Here is a 25,106-nt window from a genome sequence, read left to right as displayed (position 1 = left end):
TGTTAAGCTCTACAACTCTTCTGACTTTGTTATGTTAACAGGTAGAAACAGTCAAGTAAGTAAGTGTGTGGTTGATGGGGGAGTTGACAATAATTCCTTATTCTTTTATTGTGAGACACAATATGCCATTGAATCATTTTAATGATCAGCCAACTACCTACATTATATGTAGTCACTATGGAAAAATTCTTTGTTTGCACATGTATTTTTTTTATTTTATTTACCTTTTTTTGTTTTTTGTTTGTTTGTTTGTTTTTACAAGGTAGTGTCTCACTCTAGCTCAAGCTGACCTGGAATTCACTATGTAGTCTCAGGTGGCCTTGAACGCACGGTGATGCTCCTACCTCTGCCTCCCAAGTGCTGGGATTAAAGGCATGTGCCACTATGCCCGGCTATTATCAGGTTTTATGACTATTTGTCTTCACCAGCATTATATACAATTACAGATATATATATTTTAAAGAGTAACTCAATTTTCTCATCATTTTTTTATTTTTTTTTAATTTTTTATTTATTTATTTGAGAGTGACAGACACAGAGAGAAAGACAGATATAGGGAGAGAGAGAGAATGGGTGCACCAGGGCTTCCAGCCTCTGCAAACGAACTCCAGATGCGTGCACCCCCTTGTGCATCTGGCTAACGTGGGACCTGGGGAACCGAGCTTCAAACTGGGGTCCTTAGGCTTCACAAGCAAGCACTTAACCGCTAAGCCATCTCTCCAGCCCCAGATATATTTTTTTTAAATAAGAATTATAGAAACTTAGGTAAGCAAGCAATTTATAATTGGCGAAAGATTTATACTTTCTGGCAGGATTTGTTGCCAGGTGCAAGGCTGTCAGTAAATTTTCAGAACCATCCTTAAGCATTCACATACACATTCCATGGGAATGCTTTCACATTGACATATAGCTCTGTTGTATTCCAGAAGACCCAAAAATAAAGATTCATAATCTTAAATATTTTATTTAAATGCTCAAAAATTTACCACGAGTAAAATTCTGACCATACAGTTATAAAATGAAACATATTCATCTTGTTAAATGAAACAGAGCCACCTCTGATGCCTCCATTATGACTCTAAAGTTTGTGCTGGAATCTGAAAACTTTCACTAAGGCCAAATATTACATCTCACAGAGCTTTTCCTCAGTTATTTTTCCCCATCCATGTGAGCTAATTCTTATTTATGATTTATATATTTCCTTAAAATACTCATGCATAGTTACCAAGATTCAGGCAATATATAGAATCATGAGGGGTTTTTTTTCCAGTTCAGGAGTTTTATTCCATATCTATAAACAGTTCTCCTCACCATTTTTGAGGAAAAAAGGTTGTGTTTTTTTCTTATAATTCTGACATCCATTAAAAAGTGCCCACATATGTTCAATGGGGGCAATATTAGTTGTTATATTAATATTTTATCCACTTCATGCATGTGTTGAACAAGAATACCCACATCAGAGCCACACCCTTGCAAACAACTCACATTTGCTTAGCTAAGCTGTCTCCATTCTAAATATCTCTGGAAAGTCTTCAATAAAAAGACCCAAAACAACAATAATCATAATGATAAGCCAGAAAGTTTAAAAGATGTGATAATGCACAGGCCAGTGAATCCAGACATGAGCATATTTTCACTTGCAAGCAAAATAAAGAAGCAGTGCAATATTTCCCAATCTGAATATACAGAATAGTGTTTGAAAGCCATCCATCAGCAAGGTGTGGCCGCTTACACCTGCCATCTCAACATTTGGGAAACTGAAGCTAGAGGGTCACTGTGACCTCCAGACCAGCCTGGAAAACCTAGTGGGCTTAAGACCAGCCCAAGATTCAGTGTAAACCTGTGTCAAAGTCCACCAAAAATACCTCAGCAAGAAGAAAATAAATGCCTCCCTGCTCTTGAGACATATTTGTAATTAATAGGCCACAGGCCATAACCTCTTTATTCTGAGACCCATAGGAGGTCTGTCAACTTGAAAACCTCTCCTAGTTTCCTCTTTGGAAGAAATTTACTGAGATGAACCTGTAGTTTGAAGTGTTCACATCAGTGATGAAGGAATTGACCTATGCACCAGCTAAGAGCATTGATTCCACAGAAAATATTTTTGCATCCTAAATTTTCCTTGCCATCACTTAAACGTGAACAATAATATAGACACACTGATGCCCTTGAAGGTATTTGGTTTGGGCATGTGTTCAGGACTTTCATTCTGTCTTCATACATACACACATGCAGATTATTTAAAACATACCTACTTTTATCATCTTTAGTTTCATAAATTTCTATTCATCAAAAATAAGAATGTCGGGCTGGAGAGATGGCTTAGCGGTTAAGCGCTCGCCTGTGAAGCCTAAGGACCACGGTTCGAGGCTCGGTTCCCCAGGTCCCACGGTAGCCAGATGCACAAGGGGGCACACACGTCTGGAGTTCGTTTGCAGAGGCTGGAAGCCCTGGTGCGCCCATTCTCTCTCTCTCTCCCTCTATCTAGCTTTCTCTCTGTCTCTGTCACTCTCAAATAAATAAATAAAATAAAATAAAATAAAATAAAATAAAATAAAATAAAATAAAATAAAAAAATAAGAATGTCTCTTGTGGAAAATATCTAAAATGGATCATATCTTAATATAAATAAACCTGTGATTATTGTTTCCTACTAAAAAACACAAAGCTAAGAGTAAAATAGCAAACAAAATAGAAAGGAAAATAAAAAGCCATATTTATGTTTCATATGTGATTGGAATTAACAGCCTATGAAATTATGTAGGTAACATATTTGTATGTAATTAATTACACTGCTTCTCAGGGGACAAAAAGGCTATTGTTATAAAATACAGTTTAATGGTATAAGAGAAATGTCCAATGGCCATGAGCCAAGTCAACAGAATCAAGAGCAAAGTGATTAGACCAACAGTGAATTTGCTTCCTAAAAAGCATAACCAGTGCTCCCAAGGCTCTCTTCCAAAGGAAGTGGGGGAGCCATGCAAAAACAATCACAAGTGGGAGTTTGAGGAGAGAAAGTAGCCTCATTGCCACTCACGGAGGGGCAATCAATGAAGCAGGTGAATGGGCAGAAAACCTTATCCTCTCTCTGGCACTCCATCCAACGCAGCTAATCCCTGTGACCTTTAGGAAGGCTAAAGGCATAAAATGACCCAAATAATCAAGAGCACAATTAGAATGAAGAGGGCAGAACCGTGACTGTGGTTAGAAAGGACCTACAATGAAGAGACTGTACAAGAAATTTGTCCCCTTAGCAGTTAAGTAAATGCAGCCTTGAAATGCCCTTAATGGTTACAAATGGATGGGATCTGGAGGGAGGGCATGTGGGGAGGAGTGACTTCGGGGAAATGGTTTTTTTTTTTTTTTTTTTTTTTTCCAGAATTTCCTCACATCCCAGCCAGGCACAAGCCTGTTTTACTAAAGGAGACAGGAGAGGTGTTTAGGTGCTAAATAACGCCAGGCATGAAGGGATGTTTTCTCCTATGTGTGAGTGAATCTGTAAAGCAGTTACAGTATCCAACTGTGTGTGTGTGTGTGTGTGTGTGTGTGTGTGTGTGTGTGTGTGTGTTTCCTCAGCTTAGTTGATGAAGTTCACTAAATTCATCTTCTTGAAAAATTTTTTTGTTTTATGTTTATTTATTTATTTGAAAGTGACAGACAGAGAAAGAGGCAGACAGAGAGAGTGAGAGAGAATAGGCACGCCAGGGCCTCCAGCCACTGCAAACGAACTCCAGATGCATGTGCCCCCTTGTGCATTTGGCTAACGTGGGTCCTGGGGAACTGAGCCTCGAACCGGGGTCCTTAGGCTTCACAGGCAAGCGCTTAACCGCTAAGCCATCTCTCCAGCCCTACATTCATCTTTTTAAGCACAAACTGACCAGTCAACGAGGCTCACTTAATATTCAAGCTACTTCCTCTGCCTTGCTCTCTCTGCTTGCAAATAAATAAAAACAATTTTTGAGAAAGAAAAAATAAAAATAAATAAATAAAAGGGCTGTAGAGATTGCTTAATGGTTAAGGCACCTGCCCTCAAAGCCTAAGGACAAGGGTTGAATTCCCAGTACCACATAAAGCCAGGTGCACAAGGTGGCACATGCATCTGGAGATCCTTTGCAGTGGATAAAGGCCCTGGAGTGTCCTCTCTCTCTCTCTCTCTCTCTCTCTCTCTCTCTCTCTCTCTCTCTCAGTCTCTCTCTCTCTCTCTCTCTCTCTCTCTCTCTCTCTCTCTCTCTCCCTCCCTCCCTCCCTCTCTCTCGGTCTCTGTCTGCTTGCAAATAAATAAATAGAAGTATCTTTAAAAAGAAAAATAAAGGCTAGAGAGATGGCTTAGCGGTTAAGCGCTTGCCTGTGAAGTCTAAGGACCCCGGTTCTCGGTTTGATTCCCAAGACCCACATAAGCCAGATGCAGAAGGCGGCGCATGCATCTGGAGTTCGTTTGCAGTGCCTGGAGGCCCTGGCGTGCCCATTCTCTCTCTCTCTCTCCCAATCTCTCCCTCCCTCCCTCTCTCTCTCTCTCTCCCTCTTTTTCTGTCTGTCAGTCTCAAATAAATAATTTTTTTTTTTTAAAAAGGAAAAATAATTCAAGCTAGCAGGGTGACCTGCGGTCTTCTGAATTCAGGTTCAAGGGCCTGGCACCCCGAAATGTTCTTAAAGAGGCCCAGTGCTGGGGACATAGCAAATATGGGCAGAGAAAAAGAAAAAAAATTCTCACAACCCACGGTGGTGGCGCACACCTTTAATCCCAGCATTCAGGAGGCAAAGAGAGGAGGATCACTGTGAGTTCAAAACCATCCTGAGACTATGTAGTGAATTCCAGGACAGCCTGGGCTAAAGTGAGAACCTACCTCAAAAAAAGGGGGGGGGGAATAAAAAGGAAAGAAAGAAAAAAAAATCTCAAAATCCATTTTGTGTTGAATTTTAACCAATACTTGATTCACTTCTCTTATATAGATAGGAAATTGACACATTAAAATAGAAACAGAATAGGTTTCTCTCTTTTCAGGTGGCAAGGTATATTTTAATTATTAATGATCCTTCAAAAAGTGATTTCTAATTTGATCAACTATGATAATTTTAAATAAAATCATAAATGACTGAGTTCCTGTTAGGTGTACAGAAAACACATTTGAGGAGATGGCAATAATTTACATGTGCTATGATGAGAAATGAGCAAGAGTCAAAGAATAAGGTTATCTTACTTTTTTGTCTACGTCTCAAATGTGCTCACCATGCCTTAAGCTCGGACTTCTATACCTACCAAGGAAGAATGCTCCTATTGCGTCCTTACTCCCTTTCATCATTTTCTTGGTGTCAAAGGAACGGTCTATTAATTTAGATATTACTGTTGTGCCATATGTTCCACTTAAAATGCAAGATGTATGTGTTCCTATATGAGAACAGCTGGGACACCACCTGTTAACCAACTTTGAGCACTAGTTAATTAGCTATGTTGGAGGTGTCCTGTGCTTTGACTGGAGGGGAGTGGAACAGTAGCAGATGCTAACCCCAATAAAAGAAAGGGCTTTGAGTGCGGGGCAAAGTGGGTGGAGAGAATAACAAAAAGTCCACAGACGGAGACAGCCAGAGATGCTGGGTAAAATGGACTGGATGAAATTAACTCTCTCTGATAAAGTTCACGGCAGTAAATCTCTAAAGACTAACTTCCACCCCACCACGGTATCCATCACATCATGTAATGCCGAAGCTTTCATTCGAGACCTGTAAATAAATGCAGAGCTCAACTGGGCTGTTGGCTTAGTTTCTAATTGCTCAAAGGGATAGTAATCACTTAGCATCCCAGTGAAAACCTCCATGACATCCTGACACCAAAAACTCAGACATCAAAGAATAAAGCATGTTGTCATGTTGAAGAATAATTTTCCCATTTATCTTAACAGCACTAACTACTATGTCAGTGATTCTACTAGATGAGAGCTGGAAACAAAATTGTTTGAAATTATAAGCATTTCTCCATCAATAGGACTATTGAGATGCAGAAAGCATTCTGTCTTGGGACGAATTAAGTTGAAGTTAAATGAGTTTAAGAGCTTCTTCCCTGGCATGAATAAGTCTGTCACAGTTTTATTGGTTAATGCATTAACTTTCCTAACATTTCTCTAGTACACTGCACATTATTAGAATTGTTACACTCACATCTCTTCTACACATTTTGACTTACATATATTTTAGGTGTATACTATTTACTATTTCATTAGCCTAAACTAGCGTAAAGTGTACTCAAATTATGTTAAAAAAATCTTCTTGGGATTTTTTTGTGTGTACTTTACCATGTTTTAAGAACTGAAAATGTTTTCAATATTCAAATCTAGAATGAAACATCAGCAAACCAAGTTTTATTTCCAAATTGGTATATAGCATTGAGTGCCTCTCAGAAAAAAGTACTTCATTCATTTAAATCAGACTATATCTATATTATTGTCTATAAAATAGAAATTGGTCAAATTAGAGGAAGCATATATAACTAAAATACAATTTTCCTTACCTGATGATAATATTTAATATTCCTTCATATTTTATTGATAGAACAATTTCTTTCAGCTAAGTTTTGTCACTATTACTCATTTGATATACAATTTGTCACTCATGTCTACATTTAGCAAACAAGAAAACACTATTAAAACTATCACTATTATTAAATAAAATAACCATATTTTTAAGAAATATAATTTGGGAAAGGAAGAAAATGCCATTCTGTCATAAAAATTAAATTTATAGACATATGTATATGAGTGCATATATACGTATGAGTGTAATTATCATATTTTAGCTAGATAAATGAATAACAATGTCAGGGAAAGAAATACTCAAGGAAAAAAGTTATCTTTCTCTTAATACTGGACTCCAGCTAAATTATGTCCTAATGTTTCTTACAGCTTTACAACAACATTCTATCAATGTCTACTTTATCTTTAAACCCAGTATTAAGGTGAGGCTTATGAAAATAGAATAGAGCCATGTTCTAACAGCCCTCAAAATTTTGCCATAAAACATGTCTTTTAATTAAATTTTTTTTTTAAGTTTCTTAATCTTACTTAGTAATTTGAACCCAAAATCAACATACCTAGTCACAAAACTGTGCAAAACAACCTATGCCTTATAACCCATATTTTAATATTTTATTGCATATGTCTTGCTTAAACACAAGTGACTATCTCATTAGATAGTTTATCTATCAAAAAAAAAATAGTGCAGCAGTCCTGCTGGGATGTTTAATGGAGCTGAGGGATAGAGTTCAGAAAATCTCTGATCTTATTTTTCAGTAACTGGAAAAAAAGAACCTAACTGCTATTTCATTGTCAATGTAGTACTGAAATTCCATCTGGTTCCTGGAATGAGACTGATGAGTAAAGAGGTCATGTGACGTAGGGAAGAGGAGCTCCTTAGAGTCAGAAGTCATTTGGAATGAAATTTTGAGTCAACAGTTTGCTAGCTGCATGAAACGTGAGAGCCTCTCTATGGTATCTACCACTCACAAACAGGAGCATGGGTGGTGATCACAATAACAGTGTGATGGTCATGACAGAACACTAAAAAATTATCCAGAAATATAAGTGAGCATAGATATTTTATGCTAAAGTGATTAAAGTAATGAATTTTGAGATCATGTATGAAACCTGTGGGTTTTTTTTTTATAATACATTATTGGCATTCCAAATCAGAGATTAAAATGCATACTCTATCATTAAAATCAAATACTGTAGTGAAATGGCAAACAATATTAAAAGATTAAGTTTTTAAATTTTGAGTTAACCTATAAAACTTTTATTTGCATACATAATTTATGTCACTTTGGTTATTTTTCTGAATATATTTTCTAGTAATCATTCTCCACATGAATCCTGAAAATTATGGTTCTTCTAAATTCAGAAGAAGAGTAAATAATTATCCTTGACTTTTCCTTATAACAGCAAAATTAGAGACTATAGTGGCACATTGTTTGCTGTTATCATGTTGTTGCTTAGAGAAAAATAACTAAGCATGCAGAACTTTTTTTTTTCCTGATTCAGGTCATACTTGATGATGCATAGTATATAGATCTATGCAAACCTTTGAATTGTGAGATTTCAAGTCTCTCTGTCCTCAGACTTTTGTTTTTTTTGAGTAGGTACTAACTGAAAGCAACCTTTGATACTAGTTTTTTTTTCCTTCACAGGTCTACAACATAACATATATATATATAGTTTTATTATTCACACTTCAAAATAATGGGGAAAATCATGTTGTATTTTTAATATTTACATTATCCATATATAACTAAAATAGAAGTTTAAATTTAATTTTAATTTGATTTATAGAATTAAGTTGCAAACTATATCTTTACATTTTCCTACTTCTTTTTGTAATCCATTGCCTATCTTTATAATTAAATGTTCTTGATACTTCATTTAGAGGACCCATTCCCTGCATTCCTCTTGATTAGTAGGAAAGAATCAATAAGAATTGATCCAATTTGTAGAACACAATTCTCATATTGATAGTAGTTTATATTCATTTGCTTTCCCCTAATCTTTTATTAATGGCCATCTTCAAAATGTCAGTGGATGCCAATGCATAGCACTATGATAATGCCCATCTATAAAGAAACCAATATGACACTGTACAATTGGGCAAAAGGAAGACTTTCATGTTTAATGTGAATTTATTTAAGTGAATCTGACTAAATGGAAGTGACAGTAGAAATAATTACTTTGAAAGCCCTAATATTTTGACCTGTAACTTGCAAAAGGAGACAATTAAAAAAAAAAAGATAATACTTCAAATTTAGTCAAGTTTTTCTCTTAGACCTTTTTTATTTCTATAGCATAATGCTAGTCACCAGGGTATGGTGAACTGTTTGTTGATATGATGCCATATAGCTTTAGCTCCTGGTCAGGTATTTGTTTAATCAGCCAGTTGAAGTAAGTTATAAATAGCATGATAGTTCAATGTGTAAATATTCTACATGCATATTCTAATAGCTATAGACTTTTTTTCTATAAACCTTATGTTCAGACTTAAGTCTTGCAAGGTGGTTTGCAGGAAGGTGTCATAGGTGATGCTGTGTGCTACATCACTTAATGTCTTCCCAGCCTTTGTCATCCACTATTGGTGATACTAAGGCTTGACAGTTGAGTAAAAGTGGCCAATGCATCCATTATAAAAGTATGTTTTTCCCCCCTTACAGTTATCAAATAATCCTGAAGTTGACATTTTTTAGTAGTTTGAAACAAATAGCTCCACAACCAACAGATTTTGAATGAGTAGTCACTGGCCAAACAATATAAAATTTCACTTAGATAGGAGGTGTTATTTCAAGGGATCTATTATGCAATATAATGACTAGAGTTGATAACAACATACATGTTCCTGATAATCACAGAGGGTAGGTTGGATCTGTTTTCAATATGAATGTGTTAATTAGCTTTGTCAAACAATTCCAAAATGTATACCTATCCAAAACACTGTATGAAACGTTATAAATATATAAAATATTTCTGTTAGTTTAAGAATGAATTAATTTAAAATTAACACATCGAATAAATTAAAATTAAAGTTTACTTGAAGACATAATTTCCATTATAAAGGAGGATACAAGTCTTTATTCTCTTTTGTAGTTTTCGCTTTTAAAAAATAAGTTTTGTTTATTTACTTGCAAGAAAAAAGAGAGAGATAAAGAAAAAAAGTGAATGAATGCTGCTGCAAATCAACTCCAGGCACATGTGCCCCTTTGTGCATTTGGCTTTACATGGGTACTGGGAACTAGAACCCAGCAGGCTTTGCAAGCTACCACCTTTAACTACTAAGTCATCTCCCAAACCTAGTCTTTGAGATACAATTTAAGATATTCCACTATTGCATATCTTATAAGATATAATATATTATAAAGCTACACTTTATAATATATATATATATATTACATATATTACATATATATATATATATATGTAACACAGGCAAGGACTTTAGGGCAGGGACAGATTGGACGAACAGCTGATGAGCTTTGTACTAACTGAGGGAGATGTGAGGCTTGCTGGAGTCCACATGCACTTGAATACAGGGGTGTTAAAGATCAAGCCACTGGTGGAGCACTCAATGATCACAGTCAAAGTTGCATCACTTACAAAACACACAGGGAGCTGTCAGTTGGGATGGAAGCAACTGTAGAGAGAATATGTTGGGAAGGGTGGGGTTCTGAGCACTGTGAAATACAAGCGCTTAAGAGATGTTGCAAGAGAAAAAGGCTGTGATGAAATGAGCATTAGTGCTATACATCCTCACAGATTAGTAGAAAATCTGAAAAACACATTTAAACCAAATCAAAATAAATAAAAGGATTTCAATGAAAAATTGGATTTGTTTGTTTTGAATATCAAGTAGCCACTAACTTCCCAAGAGGCTATGCACCCGGTATAGCTGAGGCTCTGTTGTACTTATTTCTCACTGTTGATGTTCCAATTTACATCCTATCACTTAGTAAAATTTGCCATTAATTAATTACTTTCCTTGTATTCCATGTAAGCGGATTGGGTATAAAATTTTAAAAAGCAAGTATCTGGCCTGGGGCAATTGACAATCCCATGGAGGTAAATTTCCCATAAAACCCAGGGACTCCAATGCCAGTGAGTTTCTGGATGACATGGAGCTTCAACCAGCCACAGCTGTACCTACTTCAGTTCAGGCTCATAAGCCCTCTTTGGTAAACTAAAAGTATCTCTTCTCTGTTCATCTTTCAATCTGTGGCTTACCAAATGATGTTTAGCAAACAAAAAAAAAAAAATTAAGTATGTAACGTTTGGACTCTGTATTCATTCTCCAGATCACATAATGAAACAAATGGGCATTGCACATTATCATTGAAAGTAAAGAAGGCACAACATTTCTGAAGTCAGTAAAAGTGACACCTTTTGTGTCCTTCAGATTCAGCATGTATTTAATTAAAAGCAGTAGTAGGTAGACAGGTGGGCTTTGTAGATATGGTAAAGTCATTCATGAATTTGCATATTCTTTTTTGAGCCTAAAAATGGGCCACAGTGTGGTTGATAGAAACAAGGAAACATGTTTAAAAGCCACCTAGGATAAATTAGAATGAGGTGAACTTTTTATTTTAAATAGATTTAAATATCTCATTTCAGAGATAACAGGTTTATTCTCCTTATATCTGTTGCTTTTAGAATAATATCCTAATTGTAAAGAAGGCTTCAATAACAAAAAAACACACAACTCTTATACCAAGGTCTTATAACATTGTGCAAGCAAACCAGTTTAATCCATTCCATGGAGTTCAGTGAATGTTTCTGGAAATTTTTGACAGAGTAACTAGAAATATGTATGTCCACACTAACTAAACTATATCTTCATAAACTAAAAGGTGCAGACTTTGCCTTGAATGTTTGCACATAAAATCAGAGGTACCCCCAAAGCATTGCAATTTTGCAAACAAGATTGTGAGCAAGCAAGAATTGTACCCTTCCTTAACAGCCATTTCATACACTTGAACAAATTCTGTTTATCGTTTTCTGTCAACTTCTAATTTACTTATTTTAAACAAGAAACTCAGTCTGTTTTCCAGCATTTTGTAAGTAATACTGGCTCTAATGAGACAAGGAAGCCTGGTCCCCATTTTCTCTAGTGGAAGGGACTTACAACTCTCAAATAGCATATGTATATAGTAAGTTAGCAGCTGCTTAGGGAAAGTGGGCACTTTTACTACTTTCTTGATTCCAATGCCAAGTGTAAGGATAAATGCCACAAAGCTATCACTGAAGAGGCTAGGATGGATAAAGCCACAATAAACATTTTTATCTTTTTGTTGGCACAGATCTGAACATCCCCACCTTGGCCAAGTCATTTTTACCATTTGATACCTGTGGTAGGGAGGAGGCAAGATAGAGAGGTGAGAGTGGATGAATATGTTACATGCAAAAACCACTATGCTGGGCTAGAGAGACAGCTCAGTGGTTAGGTGCATATCTGTGAAGCCTAAGGACCCCGGTTCGATTCTCCAGATCCCACATAAGCCAAATGCACACGATGGTGCACAAATCTGGAGTTCGTTTACAGTGGCTAGAAGCCCTGGCATGCCCATTTTCACTCTCTCTCTCTCATATAAATAAATAAAATCTTTTTCTTTTGGTTTGTTTATTTTTACTTTTATTTATTTATTTGGGAGCAACAGACAGAGAGAAAAAGAGGCAGATAAAGAGAGAGAGGGAGAATGGGCACGCCAGGGCCTCCAACCACTGCAAATGAATTCCAGACACGTGCGCCCCCTTGTCATCTGGCTAAGGTGGGTCCTGGAGAACTGAGCCTCGAACCGGGGTCCTTAGGCTTCACAGGTAAGCACTTAACCGCTAAGCCATCTCTCCAGCCCAATAAAATCTTTTTTGAAAAAGACATGTACCACCACGCCCAGCTCAGTATTAAAAAAAAAAAAAAAAAAAAAAAAAAAAAAACACCATGCCAACTCATATCGGATTTTTCTTCCTTGTTAAAAAAATTCTTAAATCATTCCTGAATAACACTAAGAGAAAATAACTGAATTGGAAACAAGCAGAGACACAAAATTAATGATGCCTGTGATGTTCCTAGAGGGACGTTACTTGCTGCCTCATTCATAAGCAGCACACTTTTTTTTCCCTGAGCAAACAGCGGCCCTTTCTCACTACCAGATTGAGAAGCCCTCTGCAATCACTGCCTAAAAAGATTAAAAAAAAAAAAGCTCACAGACTATTGTAGCCTAAATTACCTATCACTCTACAGTATTCAATTTCAGAGACATACATGTTTTTGTTTGTTTGTTTTTTAATTTATCTATTATTGTTTCTGCGCCTCCTTATCAGCCAGCAGAGCAGGAGATGCAGGTCACATTCATCTAGTTCACACAGATCGTATGTGGAGCACCAGTGTCGTCAGGCTGTGGTCACACCCGTGCACTGAACCTCAGCTGCTGCCCTGAAGGCTGTGCTCAACTTCACTTCCAAAACTCTCCATGTGAGCATGATGGTGTCGTTTGGAAAACAGTAAAAAGCATTTTTACTTGAGGAAAAAAATAAGGATATAGGAATGAAAAACCTCACATAGATAAATGTAATATAGAATCTCAAGCAATTTGGAATGCACTTAAATACCCACAGCAAAATATTCTCAGTTCAATGCGCCTTTGCTCAAGTATCTGTTTCAGTGCATTTTTTTTCTCAGTGCCATCAGAGGAGAAATGATTGTTGCCCAGAGAGACGTGCGTTGCACCACTTTCCTAGCTGTGTTTCAGCAAAAGTGGACCGTTTTTATCATCCTTCCTCTGCTAGGACAAGAGCCTGCATTTCCCCACACCCTCCTTCTCTCATGTGAAGTACAGTCCCTGGAGTCTGTAATTGCCACGAGATGAAGCGATGATGGGGAGAGATCACAGTCAATAGCTTTGATTAACAATAAGGTAGAAAATTAGCAATGCTAGCATTCAGCCACCCTGCCCTCTCCCTCCTCCATATGCTCCCTCAGTCCTGCTGGCGTCCTCACAGAGGGCAGTCAGAGCCCTTCTCCAGCTTTGAAGTGCTGAGAAGGTACAGGCTGAGCAGAGAATTAGGGAAATTAAGGGAAGAAGGAGAAACTAAGCCATGGTGCTGAGACCTTTGCAGGGCTCAGTGTGCCGCTGGACAGGCGAGGAAGAAGTGTGCTGTGTGTTGTCCCTGTGTGTGTTTCTGTCACATGTGGATTTACTTGTGTCTGGACATGCTGTGATCGAAATGGCAACTACTGTTACTACTGTGACCCCATCAGCAGCTCTGGTGTTGTTTCCGACAGACCCTGAAGACCTAGAGAGGGCAAACACCGATGGCACACCGGCTCCCACCTCTGATAACGATGACAATTCGCTGGGCTATACAGGTAGAGTGACTCTTTCTGAAATGCTAACTTCCTCCTGAAATGCCTCCACCTCCATCCATCATCAGCCACCTGTGTAAAATTATCTAATCATCCCTGCTTCCAGCTAACAGTCACAACTTCTCGTCCTCATAGTCCAGGCTCCATTCTGTAGTTGTAAAGTTGTACTACAAGCAAACACTTTGGGCAAAAGAAATCACATGAAACCTGTACTGGTCCTTGATCTTCTCTTTGAAAATAAAAGAAAGGTTATAATCTGAAACTAACATATCACTAACATATTTAGAACAACAAGTGTTTAAATGTTTACTATTTGGTTAAATTGCTATCAGAAAAAGGTAAGACTACCTGCATGTAATTTGGTTGTCAAATTAACTGGACTTTTTTTTTCTTTGTTATAGTCTTACAGGCATCTCTTAATAAGCGTGATGCAATTCAAAATTATCAACTTACATCTCTGGATTGTGTTTGCATGAGTGATTGTATCTTGTCCATCAGCCATATCTGAAGTAGATGCATGCATACATACATGAGGGAAAAAAAATTAAGTAAGAATTAAGGGAATGTGTTCATAATAATTTACATGCAAAGGTCCAAGAATGATCAGTTTGAAAATGTGTGAATGTTTTCAGCAGAATTTTTAAGTATAGTTTTAACTACAACTGCATAATGACCAATCTAACTCTCAGATAACTTGTCTGAAACTTTAGATAAGGGTAAATAAAAGGCGTCACTTCAAACCCATTGAATCACATAATGATCTAACAGTGGTCCAGTGTGATAGCAGCTCTTTATGTGCCCTTTTCCTTGTGGCTTGTTAGCGGGGTTCTCCATAGACAGGTCTGGAGGCTGAGGGCTGGGTGTAAGGCATGGGGGAGGGGCAGAGCTAGGGTTAGACATAATGGAGACTTCTGTCTTTACAATTTTACAGATAACATTCTACTAAGCACAGGGAACCAGCAGACACATTTTAATTCGGTCTAAAATACTAAGCTGACCGTTTACTAGAGAAGTGTCTCAGTGTCTTCAAAGAAGAGTTATACTTTCCCTTAGTCCAAGTTTTAGTTTTAATCCCTTTGAATAAGTATGAAAACAGTAATAATTATATAAACAACGTTAATACCTACATGTCTTTTTCCTAATGAGATCCAACACATTTTCCTCCTATCTTTCACCAGAAGGATGGAAATTAAAGGGCCAACTAATCAAAGCTTATGGAGATCATGAACCAGCCTGCATCATTCTTTTCCAGACTTGGCTGGAATAGAACTGCAAATGCCAACCTTATTACCATGAACACCAGAGAAGTTCCCACTTATGAAAACATCTTTCTCAAGGGAATCATCATTCGCCAGTGCATCCTAGTGCTCTCCCCTTGTATCCATGCACTCAAACACACTGCATTGTTCAGATACACAAACAGCGTGCACTCTTTGTCTCGTACAGATCTCCTGGAGATTGTACAACCAACGTACAAACCATGCTGGAGGACTGAGTTAAGTTCATTTAAGTAGCAAGGCTAAATGTCACATTTATTTTTTTATTTATACCCCCCCTTGGATTAGTTAATCTAGTTATATCTCTACTATTAAGCATATCATTAGATAAATTAATGTGAAGTAATAAACTTATAGATAATCTTTATTTTCTAAAAGAAAACTAATTAAAGCTATATCATTCATTGCAAACTAACTGAACTAACTGAATGACAACTTTCTGAATAATCCTTTTTTTCTGAGACTATGATTGCTTTTGATATTTGAATATTTAAGAATATGTTCAGTATATATTATTTTAGTGAATTAGTAAATTTAGTGAATTGTTAATAAGTCAGAAGCTTCTCTTCTACTCTGTGAGCTAAACATTCTACCTAATGTCTCCATTATTTGAATATTAACTATGTTTTTCTCCTTAAAGCCTCCCCTGGAATTGATAAGAAAAATAAAGTAGAAATGTTTTACCTGCTTGATAACCACTACAAAGCTCAGTAGGCTCTAATGTTGAAGTCACAATTCACAGCATTATTTGGATACCCCATAGTTTTCCTTTCCTTTTGTGTGTACATGTGCATTGTGTGTGCATTTGTGTATGGAAGGGGAAGGGAGAAAGGGAGAGAGAGGAAAGGAGGTGGGAGGAAGGGAAGTAAGGAGGGAAGGAGACAGAGAAGAAGAAAAAACCCTTTACTGGGAACTTAAATAACTGCATGACAGACTTTGTTCATTAGAGAAAAATCAGTTCATAGAGAAGCAAAGTTTTACATATTTAATGTAAATGTCCTATAGTTTAGCACATTCAAAATTGAGTCACCCTGAATATCGCAGTAAAAACAATACAAGAGGCAGAACATGCATATCATACAACATGGAAAACACTCACAGCAACTGGTCAGGAAGTCATTAGTATGAGTTAGTTACAAAGCAATTTCCTTGCAAGTTTCAAGAAAGTGTATTTGGTACTGTCCATGGACTCTATTTTTTGTATAAGATTTTTAAATAACATACAAATTATATACTGTGTATCAGATGTTTATTTAAGTGCATTTTCTTCATTTTATTGAGGTGACATGTGAGACCCTTCTCTCAATATGAATATATACATATATATTAATAAGTACAAATTTGGAGAACACATTTTGGGGATATGACATAATCCCAAAAATTCACCATGTGACTACAATTCACATCCACATTCCCTACCATCCTTTATCTATTTACTTTTTGAGCAGCACATGAAGAGTATAATTTCCACTGCAAGCTAATTTGTCATTAGAACACCTGATCTGGTACTCAGATCATTTGGGACCATCACTGTCAAATTGATCCATTGTAGAATCCATGAATCTCATGTCATACACATGAATTTATGTTTTCATTAACAACCTAGTAAACAAATAATAAGCTCTTATAATAGTTGCTTCTTGTACTGTACACCATTCTTATCTGAATTGTGTAAAGGATTTACTTAAGAGACTCAGGGAAAATGGTAATATGGAGTTTCAGGAAAGGACCATATTGATTCCTTTTCTCCTTACTATCACTAAATACAGTACTATAAGATCATATAAGGTTTTAAAATATTTCAGTTTCTCCCTTACTAATCAATAAACGCAAAGCAATTTCTAAGGTGACACTGTGGTATGTTATTAAAGTGGACTTGTGCATTATTTATAGTGAAATAGCCCATTTCCTGTTTAACCAAGCATGGCATAAATATTAGGGGTTATTTAACAGTTCACAGAATATAGCCTTTGTCACAAGAACAAGGTAGACAGGGCTTCAAATCTTCCTTTATGGGGTCAGGCACACAGCCCAAAGAGAATGAGTACATAATAATCAATGGCTTTTTAGGAGCTTCTGGAAGCAGCTCATTGTTTATTGACTACACAAAGTACAAATGTTTAACCAATATGAAAAATATATAATATTTTCAAGAATATTTAAATTTCTGAAATATACACACATAGTACATGAGATTTACATCATTTATGTGCAAACTTTAATAACATAATCTAATTTTATCCACTTTTGCATAAAAAAAATCTATGAGTATATTTATATGTTTAAAATATATCATTTGTCCCTATAGCAGTTACCTTTCTGTGGCTGAGAAAAATACCTGACCAGAAACAGCTTATTGAAGAAAAGGATTTATTTCCAGCTTACAATAGCAACAGGAGCTGTGCCACACACTGGCAAGGGAACACTGGATATGACACTCATAAGCCCGCCCCCAGCAGTATACTCCCAATACACAGGAGGTGTTAATTCCCAAATCTCCATCAGCTGGGAACCTAGCATTCAGAACACCTAAGTTTATGGGGGACACCTGAATCAAACAACTACTGTGGTCTCTGCTGTGATTCTATCAGAATGTGACAGAAAGGCCATAATAGCTTATCCCATCGTGCAAAACTGAGTTTTCTGAAGTAGGTAGTCTGAGAGCAGAACTCCTTTGTACCACAGACTGATCAGCAAGCCAGCCTTTTCTTGCTCTGGGGTCACACTGGAAAGTGGAAACACTGCAAAGCAAGATATAAATTGCACACTTGTGGTATTTATTTCCTCCAAACTAGATTTGCTAAAACATATATGTAAACTAACTACTTTCCTTTCACTTTGTGGAAGATACCCTAGGGTGACTGAACTCCACCGAATTCACAGACTGTAAGCAATGTCTTAATGTTCTATTACAGTTACCTTCCCTTTTCTGAAATTGCCATGCCTCACGAAGGCAAGCAAAATCACCACTGCTCACTGCTGACCAAGATCAGTGATCTCAAAAATGTGGTGGGCCTGGATGATGAGGTGTCCATGGGGTGAAAGGAGTCCTAGAGTGGTGAACACCAACAACTTACAGAATCTTTAGCAATGGACTAGAGAGAAGGCTCAGAAGATAAGCCTCAGGATCCAGGTTCAATGCCCAGTACCCATGTAAAGCCAGATGCACAAATTTAATTTTTCTTTTATGGAAAGTGGTAATTCTATGGACTTTCTCCCATTAAAAACTGGGTCAGGGACCCGGAAAAAAATTGAGTCAGTGAGACCATGTGTTTGTTGCTCTGCTGCTTGCTAATTCAACAATGTACTCAAAATTTTTTTAAAAAAGAAAACATTGTCACTTAGAGTCTGAGTTACCTGATATACTTTGGCCTTCACTATGCAGTAATACTCTTGCACAAACTGAAATTGGTAGCTAACTTCATGGTCAGGGCTTCCTCACTCCATCCTGAGAGTACACAGAGTCCACTCTACAGTGCTTTCTTTAAAAATGTAGGGGCACCTTTCTGGGATGTCCAGTACTTCCCAAAGTCTTCATGAAGTTCATGTTTTCTAAGTCATGTCTATAGACAGTTGAAGGCTGAATACAAAATCCCAAAGGATAAGTCCATCAAACATTTCTCTCCTTCCTCATCAGCCCTACCTAGCAAAAATATTGTGCCACAGATGTAAGCCACATGTTCAATTTAAAATTTTCCAAACTCCATATTTTAAAACAAAGAAAAAATAAGGCAGTAAGATAGCTTTCAAAACTTGTATTTTGTTTAAACCAATATAGCCAAGATGTTAACTTTTCAATATGAAATCAATGTAAAAGGTATCATTGACATACTCTACTCTTTGTTTTCTTCACCATTTTACATTTTTAAACATCTTTGACATGCCACATGTCAAGTCCTTATAACCACATGAATTCTTCCTCCTCTGGTATGCCAGAAAATTTCTGGCATCAAAACTTTATTTACCAAAAGTATCATTTGAGTCTCAGTTTCAATTGATACCAAGCACACAGTTGGAACTATTTCCAGCTGCTCAAACTAATCCTTGAATACACATCTGTGCTACATGTAGGGACATTAGTAAATTCAACCATTTGTAAAGTCACTGTTCTTTTCTGTTCTAGCACATTAAAATAATAATTCAAAAACATTCATAGAGATTCTCCATGTTTCTGCTAATATAAATTAGAAAATTCTAATAAGTTTTATCTTCCTGGGTTCGATATAATAATTTTGACATGTTGGGAATTGAATCAGATCTTTGCTCTAGAGGTGATGAGGAGTCTTGGAGTCAGGTGTAAAGTGAATAGGTGTTTTCAAACATGTTGACTACACTTAGGTCATAAGTCTAACTCCCCACAATGGAAGAAGTGGACCTTCTTCAGGCAGCAGATGAAGTGAACAATGAAGATGGGGAAGATGTGTGCTCAGATTTCTTGAACCCATTATGCGACTCTCTTTCAGTTTCCAGGGACCCAAGCTACCTTCAATCAATGATCAAAACTTTTGTGTAAGTTTGACAAGTTATTTCATATTATACAGCACCCCAGTTTAGCAACACTGTGTCATACTTTCACACACAGTAGTTCTGTTGCTATATATTGAAAGACATTTTCTTGTCTTTGATTGTTCCTAGGTCAAGAATCAATAACATAGGTGGGACCATGTTTGTAAATAATTCAAAACCATCAGAAGCAGCAAGTCTCACCACACAGATCTTCTATGTATTGTTAATGTCACAAGTGCCTATTACAAGAGCCAATATTGCCTCAATTAGCACTTCACTGCAGGTGACAACAGGTGATATGTCATGACCCTGCCATGTCATTGCTAGGGCCTCATTATCAAACTGCATCCCTATTTCACTCACTTTAGTAAAGCAGGTGAGATAAGAAATCCCAAATTCTCTCCATGAGGTCCTGTGACCAACAGTTAGCCTATGCCACAGTGGCCCTGTCCTCCCAAAACCTTTATCATGGAGGAGCTAGAAATTACTCCAGTTATTTTTCATAAGATAGGGATGAGAGATAAGTTATATACTATATAATTCAAAAATCTGAAAGATACGATTCTGAGTGTGTTCAACATAGGGTTTTGATAAATATTTAAATAAATACATGTTTAAGTTGGTTTGAACACTATCTAGTATATACATGTATTAAAACATCACATAGTACACCATAAATAGATGTTTTTTTTTTTTCAAGGTAGGGTCTCACTATAGCCCAGACAGACCTAGAATTCACTGTATAGACTCAGGATGGCCTTAAACTCATAGCAACCTTCTTATCTCTGCCTCTGAGTACTTGTAATTAATATCATGCACCACCACACACAGTTACTAATATGCATACTTTTTAATTATTAATTTATCCATTTAGTGGTAGTTTAAAAGAAAAGGAGTAAAACAGTCAATTGTGTGCTCACATGATCACTGGAAGGAAAGAATAGATTAGAACTCTATGAAAAATGGCATGTATAATAATTTCAAGTTGTTTATCAGAGAAGCAATTGTGTCTCACCCACCCAAGAAATTAAGTATCAAAAACCAAGCATGTTGCCCACACCTATAATCTAGCACTCTGAAGATTAAGGGAGGGAGATTCAAGTTGGAATCCATCCTGGAGAATATTATCCATTCCAGGAGGCTACCCAACAAAACTATGTGTCAGCAAAAAGAAAAAGACTGGGATCAGGCGATATCACAGATATGAAGATTATTTGAGTATGAGATCTCTCAGTTAATCTATGAGCTAGTAACTAATTTATTAGAACTTAAAGTTCATAATGTCCCCTATGCATTTTTATAATTACATCTTTAGGCACTAAACACTCTTTTTTAATATAATTTTACATCATTCTCATAATAGCTTGGCAAAGTAGGTTATTTTATCTGTTTTGTACATGAGGAGTCTCAGTCAGAGAATGAGATTAAGTCAATTTTCCTGATTGACGCACCACTAAATCAAGGGAAAGTAGCCTTGTAGTCTGTAACTTCTCGCATCAACGGAAGGCTTCTCGGTGGTAAGCTTCATGTATTATTAATAATTGCAAAGTCAGCATGTATAAGCTTTCAAATTACCAGTTACCCAATTAACCCATGGTTACTTATATAGCCTTTAATGCTTCTTCTCAGGAACCAACTAATGAATTTCAGCATAAGTGATTATACAAGTGGGAAACAAAGGCCATGATGAAATGGGACACTTCATAGCAGTGTCTGCATAAAGGGCTTTTTATTCCCCCCAAATCAATGTTAAAGATTGAAGCCTCAATGGTGACAGGATCTGTTATAATTCAAGTACTATTCAGATAGTTCTAATTCAAATTTTATAACCTACTAATAATTATATGGCAATCTATTAACTATAACACTGCAATTTGATGAATGAAATAAGAAAACTTTACATAGGTAGTAAAATACAAAATCATCCAAGGGATGATTTGTATCAATTTCAGGATACAATCCACCTCTGGGAAAATAACAGTGGGAAAGACTTAGAACAAAAACACTGGTATTTATATGTTTTTTCTACTTAGAGGACATAATATATATGTGTCAAAAATAAAAATTATCTATATGATTGAATAACTGTATGTGTTCTATATTTGTTTAATTTTCTCCTTATGTGAAATGTTTCATAAAATGACATAAAAGTACTTTAAAAAATTAACATTAATTCTTTTTTAACATTTTGTTGACAACTTCCAGACATATAGAATTGTCCATATGAATAACATGATACTAATCTCCTCCCACACCCTCCCTTTACAGCCTCTGGAATCCCCCCTCTAACTGAATCTCTTCTCCTTTCCAACTAGCCTCTTTTCTTTCTTTGGTGTTTCTTTTATTAATTATAAAACTTATTGTGTGAACATATCCCATATTAATGAATTTCCCATCAAGTTGTACCCAGTGGGGTTTTTGGTATTCACTGTGAGGCTATGAATATACAAGTCAATCTCTGTGGGAAAGAGGAGCAGTGACACAGGATTCTTCTTTCTATCCTGTGACTCTTATAATATTTCATCCCACTTTTCCTCAATGTTCCCAGAGCCTTGGTGGGCATGTTAGAAGTCCCCCTTAGTGTTAAGCTTTCTGCAAACTCTGAATTTCTGCTCTGATAAGTTTTGGGTCTCCTCGGTGTCTATCACCATCTCCCTGGAACAGCTTGTCATGCTAGTAGTGAGAGCAGCACTCACGTTTAAATCTCTCCTTCCTCTGTGTGTGATGTCTGTTGGGACCTGGCAGATTACTAGAGAGTGTTCATCTCATGCTATGCAGTTGGTTTTCTTTTCTCATCCTACTGATGTATCTTGGGCCTCAACAATGTTTGTTACTATCTATAAAAACAGCCATTCTCTGGGCTGGAGTGATGGCTTAGCAGTTAAGATGCTTGCCTGTGAAGCCTAAGGATCCATGTTTGATTCTCCAGATCCCATGTAAACTAGATGCACATGATGGTGCATGCATCTGGAGTTCCTTTGCAGTAGATGAAGGCCCTAGCTCGCTCGCTCTCTCTCTCTCTCTCTCTCTCTCTCTCTCTCTCTCTCTCTCTCTCTCTCTCTCTCCCTCTCCTTCTTTTTCTCTTTAATAAATAAATAAATAATAAAATACTTAAAAATAGCCATTCTCCAACTAAGAGTGAAAGCAGCATGGATCAAAGGTGATAAGCATAGTCGTTTAAGAAACTTTCTGATGGGCTTACCCTCTCCTTTTAGCCAAAGCACAGGCAGGACTTCTCTCTAGAGACCAAGACCTTCTATCTACAGGATTCTGACTAGGTTATCAGTTCAGGTATGAATTCCCTCCTGTGGAGTGGGTGTCTATGCAGTCAGAAAGCAGATGATTAACTACATAACCCATGTGTCAGTATTATACAGGTGTGGACATCTTGCCCAGCTGGTTGATTTTGTAGTTTATAGGATCCCCTGCTTTTTCTATGCAACAGGTGACTGATATCCCCCAGCAGCTTGCACAGCACTTTCTAGGGGTATGTGGGCTAGCCAGCCTGTGTAGTTTTGTTTAGTATGATTTCCTTCCAAGTCCATCCACTTCCTTGCAAATTTCATTATTTAATTTTTCCTTGCCTCTGAGTAGATTTCCACATGTTCCACATCTTCTTTATCCATTCATCAGTTGATGGGTAGCAGGATTGATCCCATTTCCTAACTGTTTTGAAGAGAGCGACAATAATCCTGGATTAGCCAGTACTTCTACAGTAAAGTACTCCTATAGTCTTTACAGTATATGCCCAGGAGTAACATAGCTGGATTAGAATGTACATCTACTTGCAGGTTCTTGAGGATTCTCCATACTGATTTCCATAATGATTGTAAAGTTTACACTCCCAGCAGCAATTGACCAGGGTTCCTCTTTCCCTATAGCCTTACCAGCATTTGTTGTCATTTAATTTTTTGATGACTGCCATTCTGAATGGGGTAATTGTGAATTTTATTTCCTGATGCCTAAAGATGTTGAAAATCTTTCTAATGTACTGATTGATCATTTGTATTTCTTTCATGGTTAGCTCTGTATTCAGATCCATGCCCCATATTTTGTGTTAGTTGGAATTTGGAAGTCTTCTTTATTGTTTATTTTTGAGTTCCTTGGATATTCTAGATATTAAAACTCTTTCAGATATATAGCAGCTAAAAATTTTCCTCCCATTTTATAGGTTGTCTATTGATGCTTAAAATTAATTCTATAAAAGTTAATGTCATGATCACAGCATCCATTATGTAATGCATTGTATTTGCTATGATATAGGACTTGTGATATTATTTTAAGAGAAACATAAATTGAGTGTAAATAGAATTTATGACTGACATAGCTCTGGTAAAAGGAAATCGAAAGGAAAAATGAAAGAATGTCCCAAATCTAAATTTTCTTAAGTAAGCTTTTAATTCATTGTGATTTCAGTGTCCTTTCTGGTCAGACATGACCTTGACCTTGCTTTTATAAAAACCTCATCCAAAGCCTAGCATGGTGGTGCATGCCTTTAATCCCAGCATTCAGGAGGCAGAGGTAGAAATATTGCTGTGAGTTCAAGGCCACCTGAGTTTACCTAGTAAGTTCCAGGTCACATAGCTTGTTCTAGGTAAGCCTGGACTAGAGTGAGACCCTATCTCAAAATGCCAAAAAAAAAAAAAAAAAAGGGGGCTGGAAAGATGACTTAGTGGTTAAGGTGGATCCCAGTTCAATTCTCCAGGACCCACATAAGCCAGATACACAAGATGCGTCTAGAGTTCATTTGCAGTGGCTAGATACCCTGGTGTGCCCATTACCTCTCCCTCTCTATCTCTCTCCTCCTCCCTCTTTCTCTTTCTCAAATAAATAACTAAATAAAACATATTTTTAAAAAATCTCACCCAGAATTAAATGCTCATAACTGATTCTGTTAATTTCAAAAGAATTAAAACTGTTCTATGATACTTAACATCAAAATATAAGGATATATAAGGAACATAAGAATATAAGGAATTGGGACTGAAGAGATGGCTTACCTGTTAGGGCACTTGCTGCAAAGCCTAAAGATCCAAGTTTGACTACCCAGAGCCCATGTAAGCCAGATGAACATGGTGGCACATGTGTTTGGAGTTTGTTTGCAGTGGCTAGAGGTTCTGGCATGCCCATCCTCTCTCTCTGTCTCTCTCTCTCTCATAAATAAATAAAAATAATTACCTTTTAAAAGAATATAAAGAATTACATAAAATACTGTCATACAAACTGTGCTTCAAAAATATACTGCATGATAATTTTATGAATAAATGCATTAATTCTTTATCACTCTTCAAATGCAATTTTTAGAAAACTGTTTGAAACCTACAAAATACTTTCCTGAAGTATACAGAGCAAAATTACCATTTCTAGAGTAGGGAGTGCACATAAATATATTCACTAATAACCATGTTCTGAAGAGAAGCTCTTGCTATTCTTGCTACAACT

General features: G+C 36.7%; 1 protein-coding gene across 6 annotated transcripts in view; it reads left to right on the top strand.

Moving 5' to 3' along the window:
• The window catches only part of Robo1 (roundabout guidance receptor 1), a 1,243,546-nt gene that overhangs the window by 702,936 nt on the left and 515,504 nt on the right, over positions 1-25,106 (top strand). For 5 of the 6 annotated variants that reach the window (XM_045148277.1, XM_045148273.1, XM_045148276.1 and 2 more), the window contains exon 3: positions 13,801-13,884. The exons of the other annotated variant lie outside the window; for it this stretch is intronic. In XM_045148277.1, the coding sequence (XP_045004212.1) occupies positions 13,801-13,884 (84 nt within the window). The remainder of the gene's footprint in view (positions 1-13,800; positions 13,885-25,106) is intronic. 6 annotated transcript variants of the gene reach the window in all.

The sequence above is a fragment of the Jaculus jaculus genome, chromosome 4, assembly GCF_020740685.1.
Source record: "Jaculus jaculus isolate mJacJac1 chromosome 4, mJacJac1.mat.Y.cur, whole genome shotgun sequence".
Lineage (NCBI taxonomy): Eukaryota > Metazoa > Chordata > Mammalia > Rodentia > Dipodidae > Jaculus > Jaculus jaculus.
The sequence above is the reverse complement of the archived record's forward strand: the minus strand, read 5'-3'. Positions and strand labels throughout refer to the sequence as shown.